The sequence below is a fragment of the Eptesicus fuscus genome, chromosome 11 (assembly GCF_027574615.1).
Source record: "Eptesicus fuscus isolate TK198812 chromosome 11, DD_ASM_mEF_20220401, whole genome shotgun sequence".
NCBI lineage: Eukaryota > Metazoa > Chordata > Mammalia > Chiroptera > Vespertilionidae > Eptesicus > Eptesicus fuscus.
Genome location: NC_072483.1, coordinates 18,014,754 through 18,041,087, shown reverse-complemented (window position 1 = coordinate 18,041,087; position 26,334 = coordinate 18,014,754). Strand labels below are relative to the sequence as shown.

Below are 26,334 nucleotides of genomic sequence, written 5' to 3'. Positions count from 1 at the left end.
GAGGACTTGTCTTCATGTTTTTAGTCATATCTGACCATGAGGAATGGTTGGAGAGATAAGCAGCAGTTTAATGTGAAAGTATGCAGCAGTAAAGTTGTACTGACAAGTAAGAGGGAGGTAGAAAATCAGGGCTGGTGGTAGAAATACCCACGCCCATACCTCATGCACGGGTCATGCAATAATTCTGTCTCACGAAAGCAGCTAATTTTTCAAAGGACTCCAGGTCCCTCCTTCAGCCAGGATGCAGCAGCTGTTGGGACTTCTATCAAGAGGACATGGGCCACTTCAGTCTAACCAGTCAAATGGACCATTTCTGCTGATATTTGATGTACACACATTCCTCCCCTGACCTCATCCATTTTTTTAAAAAATATATTTTATTGATTTTTTACAGAGAGGAAGGGAGAGGGATAGAGTTAGAAACATCGATGAGAGAGAAACATCTATCAGCTGCTTCTTGCACACCCCCTACTGGGCAACCACGGTACATGCCCTTGACTGGAATCGAACCTGGGAACCCTTCAGTCTGCAGGCTGATGCTCTATCCACTGAGCCAAACCAGTTAGGGCTCATCCATTTTTTACCAATCAAGAATTAAACCTAGAAAAATTAATTGTGGCCTCGACACCAAATGAAAAGCTGCCGTGGTAGATTGTAACTCCCTCCTTCCAGATTTTTCAGATAGAGTCTTCTTGGACAGAGAAGTGGCCTACAGTGTGGTTCTAAATAATTATTTAAAGATAATGAGTATTCGGGCACAGCATTTTATCTTTGGTGTTTCTACTGTCTTAGATCTATTTTTGGAGGGATAAGAGAGGATTGAAATAGGCTCTCAAACCTGGACTAGATCATATAAGTATCCTGTGTAGTTAAATTCTAAGGCTTGGGTGTAACCAGATGAAATGACTTAGTCTCAGCTGTTGGCAAGCCTGAAGGGGAAAGGAGGCCTTGGTAATAATAAGCCTCTTGAAGATGTCAGTTGATCTTTTTTTTGTTTGCTTTTTAGAGTTTATCCCTACCTATGTCGGGCCTTAAAAACTTTCGTCAAAGACCGTAAAGAGATTCCTCTTGCCAAGGATTTTTATGTGGCATTCCAAGACCTACCTACCAGACACAAGTAAGAAACCCTTCTTTGGAAGAAAAGAAATTTACCAAATAGTATAGGCATCACTTAATTGTCAGAAAACTCAGGAGGTTGAAGTCTTAGATTTGTAAAGTTTTGCCCAGTTATCAAAAAAATTTAGTTTTGGAGAAATGTATTTTTCTAGGGAGATAGGATGAGAAGTAAGTTAAGTGAAGCAATTTCTGAGTATTGTCTTATTTTAGGATACCTTTGAGGGATATTTGGGGGGAAATTAGTCAAGTGAGAAAATTTGAAAACAGTCACAGAAATTCATGAATCTGTGGAAAATTTTGTCAGAGCTTAAATGGCATACCGTTTAAAGAACTTAAATAATTGTTTAAGAAATCGAAGTGATATTTTGAAAATAACTACTGAAATTACTTATAAAGTTAACAAGTTATTTAATATAAAATGGGTTTGTGCAGTAAAATGTTTCTGAACTTCTGAGTCTAAATTTTTCCCCCATGATAACTTTATTTTGAAAATACTTTAATACATATTTATTTAGAAATTGTAAATAAGCAAAAAATATTTGCATATAAATAAAAATATGATTATCCCGTTTTCTAATTACTTATTTCTTTGGTGTGCTTTGTTCACCAATGGGACATTTATCCTTAAACAGAATTCGAGAACTCACCTCATCCAGAATTGGTTTGCTCACTCGAATCAGTGGGCAGGTGGTACGGACACACCCAGTTCACCCAGAGCTTGTGAGTGGAACTTTCCTGTGCTTGGACTGTCAGACAGTAATCAAGGATGTAGAACAGCAGTTCAAATACACACAGCCAAACATCTGCCGAAATCCAGTTTGTGCCAACAGAAAGAGATTCCTGCTAGATACAAATAAATCAAGATTTGTTGATTTTCAGAAGGTAATTATTAAATTTTTGTTAAGTTCAGATTTAGCCTATGCTAATAATTCCCTTCTAGGCACCTGTAATTATTATTTAAAAGCTTATTTAGACAGTGTTAAACTCGGTTTTTATTTTAAGTCAAGGATCATCAAATGTGACCACAGATTTAAGCCAAAAACTCTTAATGCAAATTTTGGTTATCAGTTTATAAATGTGTTTTAACCTTTAATAACCTGGATTGGAAGCCTCTTCAGGCTGTGACAAAACGTATTTGTTAAAGAATAAATAGTAATTATTACCAATATTAACTAGAGTTAAGAGAACTTTGGAGAAGTACAGACTTGTTGGTGTAAGACTTTGAGTAGGTGGTTAGGAGAGAGACGGCATGAATAATAGGATAGGTGCAAACGGACATGTTTGTCAGTAGCAGTGAGGATTACCATGATTGAAGTAGAGGAGCCAAATTGGAGATTATCTAAGAGATGATTTGGTATGAGGCATAATGGTACTTGGAGCCTTAACTCTCAGCTTTGGACCTACCTTGATAAATAAGGGAAATATATTTCAGAGGATATGATTTATTTTTATTTTTATTTTTTTAAGGAAGATTAATGGGACACTGGTTTGTAGTATTTAACAAGAGACTAGTAATTAGGCAGTTGTAGTGATTTGGGCAATAGTAGGATGGTAGCAGTAGGTGTAGGGCTCTTATCTCTGTAGGACTTAGTAACTGGGACATGCAAAGGGGAAAAAAAGTTGTAGCAGTTCAAGCATTAGAGCATGGAGGAATGAGTACCAGTCTAAAATAATATTTAATTCAGTTTTCAATCCTCACTTAGTAAGTATTTCTAATATTCTTATACTTGGTTTTTAAGAAGTACATACTCTATCAACAGCTTTTGATAGGAGATACTTTATATTTAAAAAAGAACATGATAACAACCCCATTGGGTCTTTGTTTGAAAAGAAAACAAAACACCTGTAATAAAGGATATTTTTGACAATTGGCGAAATTTATTTATTTGTTTGTTTGTTTGTTTATTTTTAAATATATTTTATTGATTTTTTACAGAGAGGAAGGGAGAGGGATAGAGAGCTAGAAACATCGATGAGAGAGAAACATCGACCAGTTGCCTCCTGCACACCCCCTACCGGGGATGTGCCCGCAACCAATGTCCATGCCCTTGGCCGGAATCAAACCTGGGACCTTTCAGTCCACAGACCGATGCTCTATCCACTGAGCCAAACCGGTTTCAGCGACAAATGGCAAAATTTAAAGTTGGACTGAATAATAGACATGGAATTAAATATTATTTAATCCTCTTGGTGTGATAAGGATATTGTGGTTACATAGGAGATTGTCTTTATTTGTAGGAGCTGAGTGCTTAAATACTTAGGGGTGAAGTATCTTGGTACTTACATTTAAAATCTATACTAATAAAAGGGTAATATGCTAATTAGACCGGACATCTTCCAGACGTCCTTCTGGACAAAGCCACGGTGGCAGGGGCCGAGGCAGAGGCAGTTAGGGGCGATCAGGCCAGCAGGGGAGAGCAGTTAGGGGCGATCAGGCCAGCAGGGGAGAGCAGGTAGGGGGCGATCAGGCCTGCAGGGGGGGCGGCAAGGGGTGATCAGGCCGGCGGGGGGCAGTTAGGCAATCAGGCTGGCGGGGAGGGGCAGTTAGGGGATGGTCAGGTCAGCAGAGGGGCAGTTAGGAGGTGATCAGGCCAGCAGGGGAGCAGTTAGGGGCGATCAGGCTGTCAGGCGAGCAGTTAGGAGCCAGTGGTCCTAGATTGCGAGAGTGATGTCTGGCTACCTACGGGATCGGGCCTAAACCGGCAGTTGGACATCCCCCAGGGGGTCCTGGATTGGAGAGGGTGCAGGCCAGGCTGAGGGACACACCCCCTGTGCACGAATTTCCTGCACTGGGCCTCTAGTATAATAATAATATAGTAAAAGTATGGGTGTCTAAGTAATGTTAACAGTTGCATTGAGATGGAGAGTATAAATTATGAAACACAGAACAGATATATAACTACATAGTCAATTTGAACAAAGAGGAAACAAGAAACTGCTTTTTAATGAGAGAAAAATGAAGATTTTAAATAGATATAATCTTGCCCTAGCCGGTTTGGGTCAGTGGATGGAGATTCAGCCTGCGGACTGAAGGGTCCCAGGTTCGATTCTGGTCAGGGACACATGCCTGGGTTGCAGGCTCAATCCCCACTGGGTGGAGTGCAGGAGGCAGCTGATCAATGACTCTTACTCATCATTGATGTCTCTATCTCTCATTCTCCCTTCCTCTCTGAAATCAATAAAAATATATTAAAAAAATAAATAAATAAATAGAATCTTTTACCAAATTGAAAGGAGTTTTAGGGTAGATAATTTTTATGCTAAATGATGGCACATGTCAAAAGTGCAAATTGTAAGATAGTTTAAAATATGTAAATATTTGTGGCATTTAATTTAGATTGTATGACATTTGAACAAGATCTCTTATTCTTGGCCATTTGTCTTTGTTATAGGTTCGTATTCAAGAGACTCAAGCTGAGCTTCCTCGAGGAAGTATCCCACGCAGTTTAGAAGTGATCTTGAGGGCTGAAGCTGTGGAGTCAGCTCAAGCTGGTGACAAGTGTGACTTTACAGGGACGCTGATTGTTGTGCCTGATGTCTCTAAGCTTAGCACACCAGGTTGGTAATCTGAGGCTCAAATCTAACTAATTCTGTTACCTGAACTACAGAGTATCTAGCTTCTTTTTTTTTTTTTAAATATACTTTTATTGATTTCAGAGAGGAAGGGAAGGAAAGAGAGAGAGAGAGAGAGAGAGAGAGAGAGAGAGAGAGAGAGAATGATGAGAATCATCGATCGGCCACCTCCTGCACGCCCTCTACTGGGGATCGAGCCTGCAACCCAGGCATGTGCCCTTGGCCGGAATCGAACCTGGGACCCTTCAGTCCGCAGGCTGATGCTCTATCCACTGAGCCAAACCAGCTAGGGCATCTAGCTTCTTGTATCTTCCTTATCTTATTTTGGGCTACCAATCAAAGGGTAAACAGGGAAGTATGATGAGATTAAAGACTAATGGATTTTGTTATAGAAGGTAGTGATCTGAAAAAAAATCAGTCTAAATGAAATCTTTGGATTTATAGGTTTTGTGTATTTGAGCAATTTTTACTTAGCACCTTCAATATTTGAGCTGTGAAACTACTTATCATTCAATCTTTCAGGAGCACGTGCAGAAACTAACTCTCGTGTCAGTGGCGTTGATGGATATGAGACAGAAGGCATTCGAGGACTCCGGGCCCTTGGTGTTAGGGACCTTTCATACAGGCTGGTCTTTCTTGCCTGTTGTGTTGCACCAACCAACCCAAGGGTGAGTCTTAGTAGAATAGCAAAGCTTGAGAAAGATGTCCCCCAAGGCTGCCACAAAGTTATAGGTTTCTGAAACCTCTCAGTTATCTAGTTAATGTTAGAGATATGGGTTGTTGAGATTTGATTTTTTTAAAATTTTAAAATCAAACTTTTCATGTCTCTCTGACAAGGAAAAATCTTGTTTTCATGTAAGAGCTCATTGCTTTAATAGCACTGGTACAAGAAATCCATGGTGGTGGTTTATGTTTTTCAATTATCATGGTTCCTCTCATGCTCTTGGAGAAAGTGCAAATAGAAAGATTTAGTAATCTGGAAAGTAAAGTAAATTGCTTTCTGAGAGTGATGGGCTCTGTGTGTTATAGTTGTTCAGAACTTGATCCTGTGTCCTGAATGGAAAAGCAGGTAGAAAGAGTTTGGAAAATCATCCAGTTTTGGAAAAAGAAATGAACATAATAACTATTCTGTCACTTCTTTTTGTTGTTGTTATATTTTTCCATTGATTTTTAGGGAGAGTGAGAGAGGAAAGACAGAGAGAAACATTGATGTGAGAGAAACACATCAATTGGTTGCCTCCTACATGCCCCAAACTAGGGCCCAGGCCAGGTAGGAGCCTGCAATCAAGGTACGTGCCCTTGACCGGAATCGAACCCAGGACCCTGTGGTCCACAGGCTGACGCTCTATTCACTGAGCAAAACCATCTAGGGCTGTCACTTCTTTTTGATCTTTGCATCATTAAACTAGCATTTTAGTATGGCTCATCTCTTGCCCATTCACATAAATTTAGATAGCAATATAAAACAGTGGTGGTGGCTTTTGTTTTTTTAATTCACAGGACAAATGACATACTCTCTTAATTAACTTAGAACTTACTAGTTGAGGATTTTTTAAAAACCTTTATAGTCAACAGATTCTGCAGTTGACCTCCCAGACTATAATTGTTTGTAGTGCAGTGTCTTCTCTTTCACATTATTTGACTGTTTCTGTACTAATATTTTTCCTTTCTCCTCTATCCCTCAGTTTGGAGGGAAAGAGCTCCGAGATGAGGAACAGACAGCTGAGAGCATTAAGAACCAAATGACTGTGAAGGAATGGGAAAAAGTGTTTGAAATGAGTCAAGATAAAAATCTGTACCACAATCTTTGTACCAGCCTATTCCCTACTATACATGGTAAGAGTTCTATCCATTTGTGCCATAAACTTGAAATTCAAGATAATGATTCAAGATAAAACAGCAACATATGATTTCTTAAAGCATACAAATCAAATCATGAAAGTTTTCTTGTAGGTTTAGAAGGGTTCTTTTTAAGTCATTTATGAAAGGAAAATATATGACTTCACTTAAAACGAGGTACCTAGAATAGGCAAATTCATAGAGACAGAAAGAGGTTACCTGGGGGAGAGGAATGGGGAGTTACTATTTAATGGATAGAGTTCCTGTTTGGTAAGATGAATAGCTCTAGAAATTGATAGGGATGATAATTATAAAACATAGTGAATGTACTTAATTCCACTGAAATGTACACTTAAAAATGGTTGAAATGGGGGGAAATGGTTGAAATGGTAAATTTTATGTTGTGTATACTTTACCACAATTTTTTTTAAAAAGAAAAAGGGATCATGTAGTCTTTTTCTGACTTTAGGACAGAACTGGACTTCAGTATACTCCAATATGCTAGTTTAATATCTGTGGGGCTTTTTAAATTTTTAGAGCTGGAGATTTCTTGATGTTTCTTGGTTACATGTACATATCTGTACATTTGGTCGTTTCTTCTTTCATGTTTTTTTTGACTCTTGGTTGCTAGCTGCTCGCTGTTATTAAAATCCTCTTGTGTGTTGAAGAGTATAACTAAATTTTTAGGTCTCATAATATAGTGGGTTTTTTCTTAGGTATATATTTTTTAATCATTACAATTAACCTGTTTTTCTACCTAAATATTTGATAAATGAAATTGAACTGAAATCCTCTATGTTAATAATTGTTTATGGATTTTAGAGTGTCTTCCTTTAATAATGAATAGGGTAAAAAATGTTATGCTGCTTCACTTTTCCTGTAAATTATTGCTTTGTAACAAATTACCCCAAAATTTAGTGGCTTAAAATAGCAAACATTATCTCATACAGTCTGTGGGTCAGAGATTGACAGGGGCTTAGCTGGGTGGTTCTGCTCAGTCTTTCAGGAGGTTGCAGCCAAGACATCAGCTGGGGCTGCAGTCATCTGAAGGCTTTTCTGGGGCCAGAGGATCCACTTATGAGTGGCTCACTTAGGTGGCTTATAGGTCAGAGTAGTGTTGGTTGTGGAATGGGTTTTTTAATTTTCTATGTTTAAGAAGTGGTTTTTGTAAATCTGCCTAGCACTTCATTGATGGAATTCGTAGAAAGTCATAATAATTAGCACAGAAAAATATTTCTAAAGATCCATTGTTTTCTAATTGTGCATTTCCTTCTTATATTGGATTTATATAGTTCTTTGAAGCATTTTGTCTAATCCCTCTGAGTTCAGTTAGCATGAATTTATATTCAGCACTGGTCACTGTTGGTAACACAAGAGAAGTAAGTCATGGACCATTTCTCAAACTGTTGATTTGCATGCCATTAGAAAGAACTAGCAAATATGATAGATAAGTTGAGGGGGACGTAGTTTATTTATGGGGAGAGATATTTGAAGACTACCACATAGAGAAAAGCTTTGTATAAGGTAGTGGGACTTGTGATCAAGGAAAGCCTCTTAGAAGGGTGAACATTGGCTGGCACCTGTGACACCTGCAGTATAGGTGAACAGTGGGTACATTGGAATTCAAGTTCCAGAGCAAGAATCAAGATTAGGAGCCAGGTATTTTACTTCAGTCTTGTGCTTTGCTTCACTTCTATCTGCTCTTGGTTGATAAACATGCCTTTGGAATTTCCTGTGATATGTTTAGCTTCATGTTGAAAAATACCTTGGGTTTTTGTTTCAGGCAATGATGAAGTAAAACGGGGTGTCCTGCTGATGCTCTTTGGTGGTGTTCCAAAGACAACAGGGGAAGGAACCTCTCTTCGGGGGGACATAAATGTTTGCATTGTTGGTGACCCAAGTACAGCTAAGAGCCAGTTTCTCAAGTAAGTGTTTGCCCATAGAAGTGCAGCAGGAAAAACTGCATAGCTCAGGCTCTGTGCTGCCAGGAGTGCAGTCAGTGTGCCTGTACTAGAGCAGGAGTATAAATTAGGACTGTGTTGAATATGTAACTCACTTGGATTCAAAACACCTTAATTTTTTTAATAGAATGTAACAATATTTTATAATTTTGGAATAGGGAAAAAATTGCCTGCAATCCTGTTCCCACGTAGAACTCTTTTAATCTTTGTATAATGTCTTTGTATAATCTTTGGATACATAAATATGTATTTTCATTTTAATATACCCTAAATATCTTTTTATCTTCTTTACTTTCACAATTTTTTTTGTGGGTGTACTATAACTTACAAAATCATTTCCCTAGCCTGTCGTTTATTTTAATGATTATATAGATATTGATACAGTGAGTACCATGATGTGTAGAACTTTTTATTTAAATTTTTTTTGTTTCCTATGAGTAAATTCCAACTATAGAATTGATGAGATTAAGAATACAAATATCTTTAAGGTTCTTAAACAGGACACACTTTGCCAAAGCAGTGCTATAAGCATGAGACATTGTTTGCCAACCTTATCAGCATGTGTATTGCAAGAACTTGCTTACTTTTAATTTTTTAAGAAACTTAGAGGTCAAAATAATAGCAACCCGTTTTGAGCACTGTCTGTGTTCTTGGTGCTGTATATATGTGTATATTATGTCTTATTTAACAATACCCAGACCGACATGTATTGTCTCTTTTTTCAAGGAGGCAAACAAAACCCTCATATTATGTCTATTCTTAGACCAGGCCAACACTATCTTGAACACTAAAGCTTTGTAATAAGTTTTAAAATCAGAAAATGTGAGTTGCCCAACTCTTCTTCCAGATTGTTTTAGCTATTCTGGTCCTTTGAGTTTCTACATGAGTTTTAGGATCATCTTGTCAGTTTCTACAAAGAAGCCAGTTGTGATATTAATAGGGGTTGTGTTGAATCTGTAGATCAATTTGAGGTGTATTGGCATTTTTTTTTTTTTTAAGAGGGAGAGAAGGAGTAGCCATGGCGGCCTTGAGCTTGCTGCGGCGGACTTCGGTCACCGCTGACCGTGCTCTCTGGCCACCGCCTGGGCACAGGGCTTGGATCCAGGGCCTTTCTCACTTGTGGCTTTCCAAAGGCTATTGCTCCTGTAAGACACAGTGGAGACCAGGAGAAAAGACTTATCAAACCTTCTGGATTCTATGATAGGCGTTCTTTGAGTTTACTGAAATTCTACATTCTGTTGACTGGGATTCCAGTAGTAATTGGCATAACTCTGGTGAATGTTTTCGTTGGTGAAACAGAATTAGCAGAAATTCCAGAAGACTATATCCCAGAACACTGGGAATATTACAAGCCTCCTATATCAGGATGGATTGCCCGAACTTTCTGTGATAGTCCTGAAAAGAATTATGAATGAACAATAGCTATCCTTCACATTGAAGCTGAAAACGCTGAATTATGGCTAAAGGAGCTGGAAGTATGAAGATTAATGCGTATGAGAGACAATGGTCCCTGGTATCAGGAACTAATCATTGATAAGGGACTTATTGATGATGCTCCAAAAACAAATTCTAACAACTGATTTTTTATTTCTCTAAATACAAAGTACATTTTCTTTATGGGAGAATAAAATAATAAATATATTCTGTACTTTTGCTCAGAGTGATGAATAAAATACTTCCATTGCTCTGTTTCCCAGTGTTGGTTCAGACTAAGGCTTTTTCTATAGTTGATTTTAATTTTTTCAGCTTTGTGAGGCATAACTGACAAAAATTGTAAGGTATTTAAAGTGTACATTGTGATTATTTGATAATATGGGTACATTGTGAGTGGCAGATTAAGACTTTTGATTTGGGAGTTTCAGCTTCCTCCTTTTTTTTTTTTAATATATTTTATTGATTTTTTACAGAGAGGAAGGGAGAGGGAGAGAGCCAGAAACATCAATGAGAGAGAAACATCCATCAGCTGCCTCCTGCACACCCCCTACTGGGGACTCTCCCGCAACCAAGGTACATGCCCCTGACCAGAATCGAACCTGGGACCCTTCAGTCCGCAGGCCAACGCTCTATCTACTGAGCCAAACCGGTTAGGGCTCAGCTTCCTCTTTTAAGAGGTTTAAACAATTTTTTAAAGTTGGAGAAATAGGAATTTGTGAACTCCTTAAAGGTGTAACTTTGAAAGGTTAATGTTTTACTTAGTTGATAAATGGAAGTTAGAGAAATCTGAATATGTTAAGTATCAGGAAGTATAGTAGTTTATGTCAACATTATGGACATCTGGATTATTCAGGGGCAACTCAGAGTTTTAAATTCTACAAATATTGAACCAACTAGATAAAACAATAACACCTTAATAAACATTTTCAATGAACAAAAAAAGAGAGATTTATTGTTCTACTTATTTATGCATTCATTTGTTATTTCTTGTATGTGCTCTGACCAGGAATCAAACCTGCATCCTTGTTGTATCAGGATGCTTCAGCCAACTGAGCTACCCTGCCAGGGTGTATATTGGCTTTTAACAATATTGTCTTCTGATCCATAAACATGGGACATCTTCCCATTTATTTAGGTCTTTAATTTCTTTGAACAATATTTTATAGTTTTCAGGGTATAAGCTTGCACTTCTTTTGTTAAACCTATTCCTAAGTGTATTAATCTTTTTTATGCTATTGTTTTCTTTTCATTTTGGGGTTGTTCATTGCACATGTATATGAATGAAATTGATCTTTTGTCTCACAACCTTATAAGAACTCTTTTATTAGTTGTAACATTTTTGTAGATTCCATAGGATTTTCTGTCTATCAGATCATGTTATCTGCAAATAGTGATAATTCTTTCAAACTGGCTGCCTTTTGCTTTTCCTTGCCTAATTGTACCTGCTACACCTTTGAGTATAATGTTGAATAGAAGTGGTAGAGTTGACATCTGTGTCTCATTTTCCTAATCTTAGGGGGAAAGCATTCAGCCTTTAACCTTCAAGAATGATGTTAGCTGTGGGTTTTTATAGATGCTATATCAGGTTGAAGGAAAGTCTCTTCTATTCCTCATTTGTTGAGTTTTTATCATGAAGGGTGTTGGATTTTGTCACATGTTTTTTTCTGAAACTATTGAGATGGTTTTTATCTTTATTAATGTGGCATATTATTAATTGTTAGCTGTTAAACCAACCTTGCCTTTTTACAGTAAATCTCACAGCTAGTTATATTTTATTTTTTAAGTCCAAGGCCTTCTAATAGATCATTATTGCTAAACTTTTATTATTAAAGACTTTTTTTATATATATATTTTATTGATTTTTTACAGAAAGGAAGAGAGAGGGATAGAGAGTTAGAAACATCGATGAGAGAGAAACATCGATCAGCTGCCTCTTGCACACTCCCTACTGGGGATGTGCCCGCAACCAAGGTACATGCCCCTTGACCGGAATTGAACCTGGGACCCTTGAGTCCGCAGGCTGATGCTCTAGCCACTGAGCCAAACCGGTTTCGGCTATTAAAGACTTTTAAAGTTGATATTTTTGTCATGTATGAACTTCATCTTACATTTGACAGGAATGGATTTAAATCTATCTAAAAGGCCAAAGGAGAAAGGCTTTATGTTCAGTCTGTGGTTTCATATTCAGTCTATTAGAGGTATCTCTGGATTGCTTATGATTAATGCCTTTCTCAGTTTTTAAAAAAATAAATTTAAATTCTTAATTGACAAATGCTGTTAGGTGATATTCCTGCACAGAATGTTTTGTAGTCACATATTAATGAATATGATAACCTTGAATAGGCATGTGGAGGAGTTCACCCCCAGAGCCGTCTACACCAGTGGCAAAGCATCCAGTGCTGCTGGCTTAACAGCAGCTGTTGTGAGAGATGAAGAATCTCATGAATTTGTCATTGAAGCTGGAGCTTTGATGCTGGCTGATAATGTAAGAACATTTTATACTCTTGGATATAAAGAAATCAGAATATTCCCTACCATGTCAGTAAAGTTCTATAAGTTTCTATTAAAAAGATGTCCTTTAAAAAATAATAATAAAAAAATTAAAAGATGTCCTTTAAAAGGGGCATTTTTAGTAAATAATCTGTATTTGACATTGATTAATTAGATCTGTAAAGGCATGTAAGTTGTAGCTATATCTATATATATAAAAGGCTAAGTGATCATCTGACCAACCAGTAGGTATGATGTGCACTGACCACCAGGGGGCAGATGTTCAACACAGGAGCTGCTGAGTGACAGCAACTTTGCAGAGTGCCCTCTTGCACTCCGGGACCCCTCAGGGGATGTCAGAGAGCCGGTTTTAGCCTGATCCCTGCAGGTCAGGCCAAGGGGTCCCACCTACCAGAGGCACTCTTCAAGCTGCAGCGCTGCCCCAGGTGCAGCTGGCCAGGGAGGGACCATGGGAGGTTGGCTCCAGGGTGTGCGTGTCCGGCTCTTCTCTCCCAGTCCCGCCCCGCTGGCCACCTTCTAATTAATTTCCATCTGCACAAATCTATGCACTGGGCCACTAGTGTGCTTATAAACATTATGTTTCAATTTCACTCTTCACTTCTGCAGCCAAAAATCAATGTTGAAGTGACCCAAAATATTTTGATCCTGAGATTTACACAGTTGTTTTTTTAATATATCTGTACTGATTTCACAGAGGAAGGGAGAGGGAGAGAGAGAGAAACATAAATGATGAGGGAGAATCATTCATCGGCTGCCTCCTGCACACCTCCTATGAGGTCAGGCATGTGCCATTGACCGGAATCGAACCTGTGACTCTTCAGTCCACAGGCTGACACTCCATCCACTGAGCCAAACCAGCCCGGCAAGGCTTTTATGTTGAGTAAAAGTGCAGTAAATGTAAGTTTTTCGTTTTAGTCTAAAACAAGTCAAAAGCACATGGTTCCTTCTAGCTCTGGGGATCTACTGTACTCTAGTAGAGGGAATTAGGATTGCTTGTTTACCTGTCTTACAGTATAGGTGCAAACTTAGACTTTACTTGCCATTTGACACCTAAAAGGCAGTTCCTTATGCTAGATTTGTTTGGTTACAGGGTGTATGTTGTATTGATGAATTTGATAAGATGGAAGTGCGGGATCAAGTTGCTATTCACGAGGCTATGGAACAGCAGACTATCTCCATCACTAAAGCAGGCGTGAAGGTACATGTGTCCACTTCTGTTCCACTGCATCATGCCTTGTAGATTGATGTAGCTCTAGAGACATTCACCTGGATAAAATGCATTATTTCAACATAAAATGTTATTCGTTGAAATGGAAAACACAGCCCTGAGGATTATTAATCCAAATTATAGGTACTGTGAAAATGTGACGCTATGACAGAAAGTAGGGGGTATTGGTGAAAATTTTAGCATTTTACAGCTTAAAATTTTCACAAAGCTTCTATATTTTTTGATAAAGCAGGTTTTCAATTATAACAAAAACTAGAGGCCCGGTGCACGAAATTCGTGCACTGGGAAGGGTGTCCCTCAGCCCAGCTTGCACCCTCTCTAATATGGGATCCCTCTCACAATCCGGGACTGCTGGCTCCTAACCGATCACCTACCTGCCTGATTGCCCCCTAACTGCTCCCTTGCTGGCCTGATTGCCCCCTAACTGCTCCTCTGCAGGCCTGATTGCCCCCAAATACCCTCCGCTGCTGGCCTGATCACCCCCAAGGCTTTTATTAGTATAGATATGACCCTGCACAGAAAATTTTACTAACCCTGCTTTACAATAAGGGCTTGACGATTGAATCATTAGGACCAAACACCAAGATTTCCTTTCTTTGAATAGTGGAGGGAATACTTATCTTGTCTTTAAGTTGCCCGGAAATTAAAATGAGATAATGACTTAGAAAAGTATAAAAGCACCATATAAAGACAACTGTCTTTTTAATGAAGTGGCAAAATGAAAAACACTTTTTATTCTCCCCTTCCTTCCTTTACAGCTTTTATTTAAACTTTGAAATTTATAAAAATTTCACTCCAGTTTTCATTTCTTTACATTCAACATTATTTTGTATTGGTTTCAGGTTTTATATTAGTTACAGAATAGTGGTTAGACAATCATATACTTTACAAAGTGTTCCCCGATATTTCTAGTACCCACCTGGCATCATACCATCATTACAACACTACTGACTATATTCCCTATTTAAGTGACAATGGGTTCAGTCTTTCTTTTGTGTTTCTTGTCCTTCCTTTTCTTTCTCACTTCTTCCCTCATTTTCTTTGTATAGTATCTCAATTGGCCATCAAAGCTCAGTGAAGGCACTGGGACACGCTTCATCCATTTTACAGACCAGGAAACTGAGGCCAATTCCAGTTGGCTGTGGAACTTGACTCAGCACACAGGAAGCCCTCAGAGCCATGCTCTTTGCGCTTCCTAAGGGGCAGCCGCCCAGCAAACAGAACAAACCTTCCAGTCTGGCTTCCCAGCCTCTTTCTCAAGCACCTCTTCATTGCTGATGCTCCACATTCTTTCCTCTCCCCCCATTCTTTACTGCCCCCCACTTCTCCGAAGCAGGTGGAAGGCTTCCCACTCACTGCCTAGGCATGCTCTGCCATGGGGCAGGGTGTAGCAAGCTTGCTTTTGGGTCAAGGCAGGAGCAGCAGTCACTGCCTCTGAAGTGTGAAGGCTGCCTGAGCGAGGCCCATTAGCACTGGGAGCTTCTCTGAATCATGTCAGTCAGTCCAGTACCCTGCAGTGCAGCACCCCTTCACTGAGGTGGCTCCATCCCTCAACCCCCGCCTCAGGGGTGAGGGTCCTTGCCCCTCTGCCAGGAGTCCTTCCATGCCCCTTGATGCCTGGCTGGGCCCACCCACGTCTTGGGGGCACTGCAGAACCTCTGTCTCTCTGCAGATGAGGCAGATCCCTGCCCTAGGTCTCTGCAAAGCTATGAATCTGTGGCCAGAGGCCTGGTCTGGGTCTCAGCAACCACATGCCTGCAATGTTCCCAGGGACCCTGGGAGTGGCTGGGCGAGTCCCGCCTCACCTCCCCGGGGTGCCGATCTCCCCAGGGACCCCCGGGGAGCACCTGGCTCGGCCCAGCCACGCCCCCCCAGGGTGGTGGTCAGCCCCGGGAGCGCCTGGCTCGGCCCGGCCATGCCCCCCGAGGGTGGCGATCGGCCCCGGGATCCCCGGAAAGCGCCTGGCTCAGCCCGGCCATGCCCCCCAGGGTGGCGATCGCCCCAGGAGCGCCTGGCTCAGCCCGGCCACGCCCCCCAGGGTGGCGATCACCCCCGGGACCCCCGGGAAGCTCCTGGCTGGGCCCGGCCACGCCCCCCCCAGGGTGGCGATCACCCCCGGGAGCGGCTGGCTTGGCCCAGCCACGCCCCCCCAGGGTGGCGATGGCCCTGGGACCCCCGGAACTAAGAGGATTGGGCGCCGCCATCTTATTCTTCTCAACAGCGGGATAGGCCACCCGGAGTCCCGCCCCCAGCCTCTCGCAGGTCCAATCATGGGCATAGCGGAGGTGCGGTCAATTTGCATCTTTCTCTATTATAAGGTAGGATAATCTATTTAAGTGAAAATAATAGGTACAGTCATGTTCCACATAACGTTTTGGTCAAGGATGGACCACATATGTGATGGTGGTCCCATGAGATTATATTGGAGCTGAAAAATTCTTGTCACCTAGTGACGTCTTAGTCATAGTAATATCTTAGCACATCACATTACTCACATGTTTGTGGTGATACTGGTGCAAACAGACCTACTGTGCTGCCAGTTGTATAAAGTAGAGCACATACAATTATGTACAGTACATAATACTGAGTATTATTGTTTTAGAGTGTTCTTTTTATACTTATGAAAAAAAGCTATAAAACGGTAAGCCATACTACTCAGGCAACAGCCTCGTACATCTTGTGTTTACATCTCTTTTTTTTTTTAAATATATTTTATTGATTTTTTTACAGAGAGGAAGAAAGAGGGATAGAGAGTTAGAAACATCGATGATAGAGAGCATCGATCAGCTGCCTCTTGCACACCCCCTACTGGGGATGTGCCCGCAACCAAGGTACATGCCCCTGACCGGAATCGAACCTGGGACCCTTCAGTCCGCAGGCCAACGCTCTATCCACTGAGCCAAACCGGTTTCGGCGTGTTTACATCTCTTGATTGCATCATCTTCTCATGCTTGATTGAATCTCATGTTGTTTTATACAGTAGGCTATACCATCTAGGTTTGTGTAAGTGCACTCTATGATCTTTGAACAACCATAGAATTGCCTAACAACTCATTTCTCAGAACCTACCCCCATCATTAGTAATATAAGACTACAATATTGTGACTTAACATTCGAGAGAATCGAACTTTTTAAATAAAGTAATACATTCAAGTAGTGAGGAAAATTTAAGCAGTACTCTAAAATATAAGGAAGAGAAATCTTCCCCTGCAACTCCCAACACTAATAAATACCTGCTGAGTTTATGCCCCTTTTAGGAATATTTCATATAGAAACAAGCATAATACATATAGTTTTGTTCCTTACTCATTTAACGTCATAATTTTATTTTGGCCATCTTTCTATATTGGCACATATTATATCCACTTTGGATTGTTTTTTTTACTGCATGGTTTTCAGTTGTATGTACCCCAATTAGACACCTACAGAGTGATATTTGGGTCCTTTCCAGCCTTTTGATTAAAAGCAATATTGTAGGTTTCCTTGAACACACATCTTCTGTACCCAGCTGCAAGGTAAATTTCTCACAGGAAATCTCAGGCTTAACCGGTATGCACGGCATTTCGCCATCATCATATGGGAGTACCTGTGCGCTGTGTGTTATTAGATTTTATTTTTAATGATCCAGTAGGTGAAAAATGATATCTTAGTATTTTGGTTAGCATTTATTTCATTATGAAAGAGATCAAGCATTTTGTCATATGTTTATTGGCCGTTCCAGATGTCTTTTTAAACCTATCACAATTCTTTCTTTTGTGGTCAGGCTACTCTGAATGCCAGAACATCCATTTTGGCAGCAGCAAATCCAATCGGTGGACACTATGACAGATCAAAGTCGTTGAAACAGAATATAAATTTGTCAGCTCCCATCATGTCCCGATTTGATCTCTTCTTTATACTTGTGGATGAATGTAATGAGGTAACCAACATTATCTATCACTCTTAGCTTATTTTGTTATTTCCAATATGAATAACTGAGTGAGTCAGGCTTGAATGTATAATCCTGAACATGTGTTTGCACTGATCTTTCGTTTCTCACCAATTGGGCAAAGGTGTATTAAGCAGTTCAAAATAAATAAAGTCACTTGAATTGCTGGTTCCACTTAATTGTTTTGAGGAATATAATGTCTTGTTTTTGCTACTGTTTTTTTTTTTTTTTAATTTTCAAAGGAAAAAGGACATGGTGCAATATACAGATCTTATAACAGAAACCCACACCTGAAACCTGTATGTTCATGTTGACCAGTGTCACCCCAATAAATTTAACAAGAAAAAAGGAAACATTATAATTAATTCTCAATCATTCTCTTTAAGATTTTTATAAGAATTTTTTGTTTTGTTGGGGATCTTTTTAGTAAGCATGAAAGAATTGGAATACCAAAGAAATTTCTTCTTTTTTTCTCCTCCAAATCAGGAGTCATTACTCTTCCTATATTTTCTCATAAAGTTGAGTGTGTATCACTTTTTTGCCTTGATTATAGAATAATTTGAAGATTGAGTGTAAAGTGGTGGATGTAGTTGGATTTGGACATGTTAACTATTAGAGTTATTTATACTTAATCTTAAATATTTAACAATACTGCACAGCTCAGATGGGCATAGGACTACAAAGTGGCATTCTGTAGAAGCTAATATTATAGGCTGTACTGTTAATTACTGAGCATGGGGGTCCTGTATTGCATTAGGCACAATGCATACTCTTGCTTACAGCAAAACTTTAAATATAATCTAAATAAAAGCTGCCTTCCATTAGTTTTTTATGTTTTGGTTTGTTTTTATCCCTTCACAAATCCATATAAATATTTAACCCACCTACCCATAGTTGGGAGTTATCTGATTTCATTTATTTCTGTTGGTACATGATCCATTAAATTAGTTTTTTAACTGTTGGAAATAATTTCAGACTTACAGAAATGTTGCAAGAAATATAATAGTGCACATGGTACCCATATACCTTTTATTCTATTCACATATTAACATGTTGCCCTATTTGCTGTATCATTTGTTCTCGTTACATCTACATGGTTTTTCTGTATCATTTAAGAGTAAATTGCTTATTTTTTGTATGATTTTTTTCTCAATATTAATTCTGTGATGATTACCTTTACATATTTACAAATGGTAATACAATGTAGTGACCAAGACCATGGACTCTGAAGCTGGACTGTTCAAATCTTGGCTCCATTTCTTGTTGTGATATTGGACTAGTGATTTAACCTCTCTGAGCCTCAATTTACTCATCTGTAAAATAGGGGTAATAACTACCTACGTAATAAGGTTTTGGTGAAGGTTGTATGAGTTAATGCTTCTATACACACTTAGGCAATAGTGGCTGGCATATACTAAGGGCCCTAGAAATCTGCTATTGTTATTAAAGTCAATTAATTCCTTCAGGAATATTCTTGGAGTGGAGCAAAAGTAAGCATTTTAATTTGGTTTTAAATGAAACTGGTACCAAACTTTCCTCAGAAACGTTGTACCTCTGAATACATCTTTCAGTGGCATATTAGAGCTTATTTTTGCTATGAATAATTTCTAATGCCTAGGATAGTCTGGAGTGGATATTGATGTGACTGATCAAAGTGATTTTGTTTTGTTTTGAATTAGGTTACAGATTATGCCATTGCAAGGCGTATAGTAGACTTGCATTCAAGGATTGAAGATTCGATTGATCGTGTTTATTCCCTTGATGATATCAGGAGGTATCTTCTCTTTGCAAGGCAGTTTAAACCAAAGGTAACCTGCATTTTTTTATACTAGAATAGAGCATCATGGGTATATTTTAAATGGCATTTAGACAGAAGGGTTACATGGAGAAATCTGAACCTGTACTTGTTTGGGTTTTTTGTTTATTTTGGGGGTTTTGTTTGTTTAGAACTGTTTGTTTCTTCAGAGAGTTGAGAAAAGGGCATTTTAAAAATATCTGAATAATTCCATTTCTTTTCCTTGTTAGGTGCTAATAAGTTTTTGTGGGTGAAGAGTTTTATTTTGTTTCTTAATATATTTTTATTGATTTCAGAGAGGAAGGGAGAGCAAGAGAGAGAGAGAGAAACTTCAATGATGAGCGAGAATCATTGATTGGCTGCCTCCTACACACCCTCTACTGGAGATCAAGCCCTCAACCTGGGCATGTGCCCTGACTGGGAATTGAACCTGCAACCTTATTGGTGCATAGGACAATACTCCCAACTGAGCCACCTGGCTGCGGCAGACATTCTTTTATTTTAACCATTCCTAAGAATCATAAAACTGTGTATGTGTTTAGTAGTCTACTGAGTGCTCTCATGTCTTTCTCTGAGGAAAAACTTGGATTCCTCTGGATAATTGTGAATGAACATGATTGTTGTTTTTTGTTTTTTGTTTGTTTTTTTATAAGAAAGACTGTTAGTCTTTTTTTTTTTTAATATATTTCATTGATTTTTTACAGAGAGGAAGGGAGAGGGATAGAGAGCTAGAAACATCAATGAGAGAGAAACATCGACCAGCTGCATCCTGCACACCCCCCACCGGGGACGCGCCCGCAACCAATGCACATGCCCTTGACCTGAATCGAACCTGGGATCCCTCAGTCCGCAGACCGACGCTCTATCCACTGAGCCAAACCGGCTTCGGCCATGATTGTTATTTTATAGTAGTTGATGTAGTTCATTAGGTTGAATCTGCACTGGATCCAGGATAGTTACTTAGACATTTATTTTTAAAATAAGCCTCCATTTAATAGCCCAGCTGAAGTGGCTCAGTGGTTGAACCAGGAAGTCACAGTTTAATTCCTGGTCTGGGCACATGCCCAGGTTTTGGGCTCGATCCCTGGTAGGGGGCATACAGGAGGCAGACAATTAATGATTCTTGCTTATTGATGTTTCTATCTCTCTTTCCTTCTCCCTTCTTCTCTTTGAAAATCAATTTAAAAAATAATAATAAATGAATAAACCTCCAGTTGGCAGTTTCCTAAGATAGAGTATGGAAAGAAAAAAATTCTGGTTGATTCTAGGTTTTTACACATTATTGTCTAGCTTGATTTTTGGAAGTTATTCTTTTTTTTTTTTTTTTTTTTAATATATTTATTGATTTTTTACAGAGAGAAAGAGAGAGGGATAGAGAGTTAGAAACATCGATGAGAGAGAAACATCGATCAGCTGCCTCCTGCACACCCCCCACTGGGGATGCGCCCGCAACCAAGGCACACGCCCTTGACCAGAATCGAACCTGGGACCTTTGAGTCCGCAGGCCGACGCTCTACCCACTGAGCCAAACCGGTTTTGGCTTCTTTTTTTTTTTTTTTTTTTTTTTTTTTTAATGTGCCCTAAAGGTTGCGGGAATTGAACCAGCAACCTTTTGGTTAATGGGATGATACACCAACCAACTGAGCCATCCGGCCAGGGCTTAGAAGTTATTCTGAGATTTTAATTCTTTATCACTTTCACTTAGTTATCCTATATATAAAAAAAAAAGCCTAGTATGCAAATAGACCAAACTGCAGGTGGAACAACTGGTTGCTGTGATGTGCACTGACCACCAGGGGGCAGATGCTCAATGCAGGAGCTGCCCCCAGCCTGCAGGCCCCAGGGCAGCCAAGGCCGGTGACAGTGGCAGGGGGGGTGGGGGGAGCCCTGATTGCCCTGCCAGTCACCCCACAGAGGGAGGCGACCAGCGGCGGCGGCGGTAGCGGTGGGGCGAGCGGGCAGTGCAAGGCCGGCCAACGCGGGTGCCAGCGGGGGCCCCCCAATTGCCCTGCCAGTCGCCCCACAGATCGGCCCTGATTGCCAGCCAGGCCTAGGGACCCTACCCATGCACAAATTTTGTGTACTGGGCCTCTAGTTTATAATATTGGGATTGACTCTCACTGTCCCAAAAGAAGTTTAGTGAGTTTGCTCTAACTGGTTTGGCTCAGTGGATTGAGCATCAGCCTGTGAATTGAAGGGTCCTGGGTTTGATTCCGGTCAAGGGCACATGCCCAGGTTGTGGGCTTGATCCCCAGTAGGGGCCATGCAGGTGGCAGCTGATCAATGATTCACTCTCATCATTAATGTTTCTCTCTCTCTCCCTCTTCCTTCCTCTTTGAAATCAATAAGAATAATCCTCTTATTTACTTATTTATTTATTTTTTAATTTATTTTTTTGATCGATCCTCTTTAAAAAAACTAAGGGTTCTTTGTTATTATTTGAAAAGTAATACTGAAATAGCTAGTGTATAATATATATATGTATTGTCCTTTGTTCTTAAAGACAACATAAATTAATTGAATAGCCTGAGCATTAATTTGTTTAATGGGCTCTGGCATCTTGGGTGAAAAGATTACATCCTATCCCATTGCTTCAGCTTGTTACATATCTTCTATATATATAAAAGGCTAAGTGTCTGTCTATCTGACCAGTAGCTATCTTGCGCACTGACAACGAGGGAGCAGACACTCAACGCAGGATCTGCCATGATGCACACTGGCCATTTAAAAATAAATGGCACCATGGACCTGGTGCTGACAAACCAACACTCGGCCTCTCCCAAGTGGGACACAGGCCCTGCCACCACCACCACCCCCTCCCCCCCTCCCCCCCCATAGCACAAAATGCAGCCCAAGCCCAGCCCAGTCTGGAAATGGTGGCTGTGGACGCTGTGTAATGACGTCACATAGCAACATCCGGCTTCCTCTCCCTAGCGACTAGCATCCTTGGAGTTTCTTCAGCCCAGGAACACGACTTGCTTTATAGCCAGGTGCAAACATTTTACAGTTTAACCAAATGTTTGTGAAGCGTTTTCTCATGCCTCATCTCATTTGATCCTCAGAGAAGTCCTGGAGTAGGTAGATAGGAGACTCAGTAGAATCCTATTTTCTTTTTTTTTTTTTTTGTGGTATAGCAAAGGTGGATATTTATTGAAGAACAAGTACAGACTCCCACGTGGGGAGGGGGAAAGAGTCCCACAGAATGGACTCCCATGTGGGGAAGGGGAAAGGGTCCCCAGAATCCTATTTTCTTTTCATTAGCAAGATGTGAATAGCAATATTAAAATATTTCTTCTAATTAATTTCCTTTCAATGTGCTTGAATCCGTGCACCAGGACACTAGTCTTTTAGAAATTGTCATTTTCCTTAAATACTAATCCTGCTGCCTTCCTGTTTATAAAATAGTACATGGAATCCACAGGCCTTCTTAGTTTCTGTTGAAGGGCATTTCAGTGTTAATTCCTTGTCATTGGCTTCAAAGTTTTGGCTTTCTCAGTTCCCCTAATGTCTCCACCTGGAAGGCTCTTAAACCTCTCATTAATACAGCTCCCATCAAGTAGAAATGCTCTGACGTAAGTGATGTTCTGAAACAGATTTCCAGAGAGTCGGAGGACTTCATTGTGGAACAGTATAAACGTCTCCGCCAGAGGGATGGTTCTGGAGTTAGCAAGTCGTCCTGGAGGATTACAGTGCGGCAGCTTGAGAGCATGATCCGTCTCTCGGAAGCAATGGCTCGGATGCACTGCTGTGATGAGGTATCAAAGTCACTTTAACATAATGGATGGAAAGAGAAATTGATTTGTCAGCTTATAAGCAATTTTTTATCTTTGGTTTGGGACATACTAGCATTATATAACTGTTGAGTGCTCATAAAATATGTGACCTTGGGATTTCTCCCTTGAAGAAGGTTGCTGTTGAGCATTTATTGAGTGTAGTTAAATAGTAATGAGGTAATCATGTTATAGATTATATAATACTTATAGAGTGAGTTACTGTTAATGCTATTCATTCAAGAAACTGCTTATATATGCAGTTCTGATATCCAGAAAGTTTGTATTTTATTTTAGTGGTAACTTTTATTATTATAGCTTTATATTATGCCCTTGCTTATCTATTGGTTCCCTACTGTGAACAGTGATAAAACCAGCATGTTTCATATTTCCTACTCCCCTACCTCTCAACCATCTAATTTTAGAAAATAACGTCTTAACTTTACCTTTGTGCAGTCAGATATGCTTACCTATCACTTGGTTTATCATATTTTGACTGGTACAGATGAGAGGCAATCAGCACATTTATCTCTCAGGTCTCCCTGTTCTCTTCTGTTCCCTTCCTGTTTCTATATATCATTTTATCTGAATAATGGCCTGGCTTGATATACAACCTTTGGCTCTTATTTTCTTTCTTTTTTTTGTGAATTTTTCTACTGTATCCTGACATTAACTGTTGCTGTGGGGAAATCTGAGGCCAGCCTTGATTAATTTTGCTCCCATAAATAACTTGATCTTTCTCTTTTTCCTAGGTGTTTTTTTTTTTTCTAGGCCAGTAAGTTTATTAGGATACTAGAGGCCCAGTGCATGATTGAATCATGCACGTGTAGGGTCCCCTACACACTTTCGCTTTCGATCGCGGGGGAGCTGGGTGCCTGTCCGCTGGTGCACCAGGCCTTTCAGAAGCCTCCGGCTCGGTGGAGGCTTCCGAAAGGCCTGGTGTCGGAGCAGACAGGCACCCAGCTCCCGCGCTTTGGATGGTCCGAGGCGGGACGTGAGCTCGATGCCCCAGAGGCCCCTTCTGTTCTGCAGCACAGCCATGGCTCAGTGTCCCGCTGGCCCAATCGGCTACCCCGGCCACCCCAAGTCCCGCCCCCTGTGCCTCCCTCTGGCCCAATCCTGGGCCTAGCGGAGTGATAGTAATTTACATATTACCATTTTATTAGGTAGGATAGAGGCCTGGTACGGGGGGGGGGGGGGCAGCTGGTTTGCCCTGAAGGGTGTCCCTGATCAGGGTGGGGTTCCCTTGGGGCGTGGGGCAGCCTGAGCGAGGGGCCTGTGGTGGTTTGCAGGCCGGCCACGCCTCCTGGCAACCCAAGCGGAGGCCCTGGTATCTGGAATTTATTTTCCTTCTACAATTGAAACTTTGTAGCCTGGAGCGGAGCCAAGCCTGGGGCTCCCTCTGCAGCGGCAGCCATTTGTGTTGGGGTTATAATTGAAACTTTGTGGCCTTAAGCGGGTGGGCCCGGCCAGGGTGTTCGGAAAGCTTTGCTTCCCCTGTTGCCGGTGGCAACCCTGGCCTGCTCTCTCAAGCTCCATTCTGACGCCATTTCTGTTTGAATTTGTTTACCTTCTATAATTGAAACTTTGTAGCTTGAGTGGAGGCTTAGGCCTGCAACGGCTGGCGGAAAGCTTATTTCCCTCTGTTGCCTGGGAAACCTTGCTCTCTGTAGCTGTAGCCATCTTGGATGGGTTAATTTGCATACTCGCTCTGATTGGATGGTGGGTGTGGCTTGTGGGTGTGTCAGAGGTATGGTCAGTTTGCATATTTGTCTATTATTAGGTAGGATGCCCTGATATTGACTGTTCTTAAATGACTTAGTGTCTTTGTTAATAGTTTTTTGTCTTTTTAAAAAATTGCTCTGCTGGGTTTATCTTGTTATGGGGCTCATCTGGTTAGGGAGGGAGATTTAGAGAGATTGTAGGTTATTTAAAAAGTACTTGAAGCAATCACCCCCCCAAAAAAAAACAAAAACATGGACATGTCATTTTTCTTTTAAATATTTTATTGATTTTTTTACAGAGCGGAAGGGAGAGGGATAGAGAGTTAGAAACATCGATGAGAGAGAAACATCGATCAGCTGCCTCCTGCACACCCCCCACTGGGGATGTGCCCGCAACCAAGGTATATGCCCTTGACCGGAATTGAACCTGGGACCTTTCAGTCTGCAGGCCGAAGCTCTATCCACTGAGCCAAACCAGTTTCGGCCTCATTTTTCTTTTAAATAAGCTTTTTTTATTAAAGCAGAACATATGTATAGAAAAGTACAAAAATTATAAGTGTACAGCTCATTTAACTTTCAGTGAGCATGCCTGTGTAACCTAATTTCACTTAGCATAATGTCCTCAAGGTTCATCAATGTTATAGCATGGATAGGATTTCCTTCCATGTAACATACCATTGTATGTATTTACCACATTTTTTTAGGATAAATATCCATCTATCAGTGGATATTTGGGTTGCTTCCACACCTCTTGGCTATTTTGAATAATAGTACAATGGGTATGAGTATACTTTATTTATGTTTTAGATATTAACCCCCATCGTATCTATCATTTGCAAATATTTTCTCCCATTCTGTAGGTTGCCTTTTTTATTCTATTATTTCCTCAACTCAGAAGTTTTTGAATTGGATGTAGTCTCATTTGTCAACTTTATTTTTTGTTGCCTGTGCTTTATTTTTATTTTTATTGATTTCACAGAGGAAGGGAGAGGGAGATAGAAACATCAATGATGAGAGAGAATCATTGATCGGCTGCCTCCTGCATGCCCTATACTGGGGGTCGATCCCACAACCTGGGCATATGTCCTGATCGGGAATTGAACTGACCTCCTGGTTCATAGGTCAATACTCAACCACTGAGCCCCACCAGCCAGGCTGTTGCCTGTGTTTTTGATGTCATATCCCAGAAACCATTACTAAATCCAATGTCATGAAGCTTTTCCCCTGTTTTCTTATAGATTGTTTTTTATAGTTTTAGGGCTTTAATTTATTTTGAGTTAATTTATTATTTTGAGTTTTATTCTTCTGTATATGACACCCAGTTTTCTCAGCACCATTTGTTGAAGAGACTATCCTTTCCCCAATGGGTGGTCTTGACACCTTTGTCAAAGATTATTTGACCACACACATAGGTAGTTCCATTTTCATTGCTATGTGATCTATCAATGAATATAT

At 40.3% G+C, this 26,334-nt stretch overlaps 1 protein-coding gene and 1 pseudogene across 2 annotated transcripts in view; both read left to right on the top strand.

Moving 5' to 3' along the window:
- MCM6 (minichromosome maintenance complex component 6) overlaps positions 1-26,334 on the top strand; it is a 41,985-nt gene that overhangs the window by 7,721 nt on the left and 7,930 nt on the right. For both annotated transcript variants that reach the window (XM_008143481.3, XM_054723377.1), the window contains exons 3-13: positions 1,007-1,117; positions 1,749-1,998; positions 4,509-4,674; positions 5,212-5,357; positions 6,375-6,525; positions 8,312-8,453; positions 12,267-12,408; positions 13,525-13,632; positions 17,426-17,581; positions 19,270-19,398; positions 22,979-23,140. In XM_008143481.3, the coding sequence (XP_008141703.1) occupies positions 1,007-1,117; positions 1,749-1,998; positions 4,509-4,674; positions 5,212-5,357; positions 6,375-6,525; positions 8,312-8,453; positions 12,267-12,408; positions 13,525-13,632; positions 17,426-17,581; positions 19,270-19,398; positions 22,979-23,140 (1,663 nt within the window). The remainder of the gene's footprint in view (positions 1-1,006; positions 1,118-1,748; positions 1,999-4,508; positions 4,675-5,211; positions 5,358-6,374; positions 6,526-8,311; positions 8,454-12,266; positions 12,409-13,524; positions 13,633-17,425; positions 17,582-19,269; positions 19,399-22,978; positions 23,141-26,334) is intronic.
- Positions 9,508-10,051, top strand: LOC103287785 (NADH dehydrogenase [ubiquinone] 1 beta subcomplex subunit 5, mitochondrial-like; annotated as a pseudogene).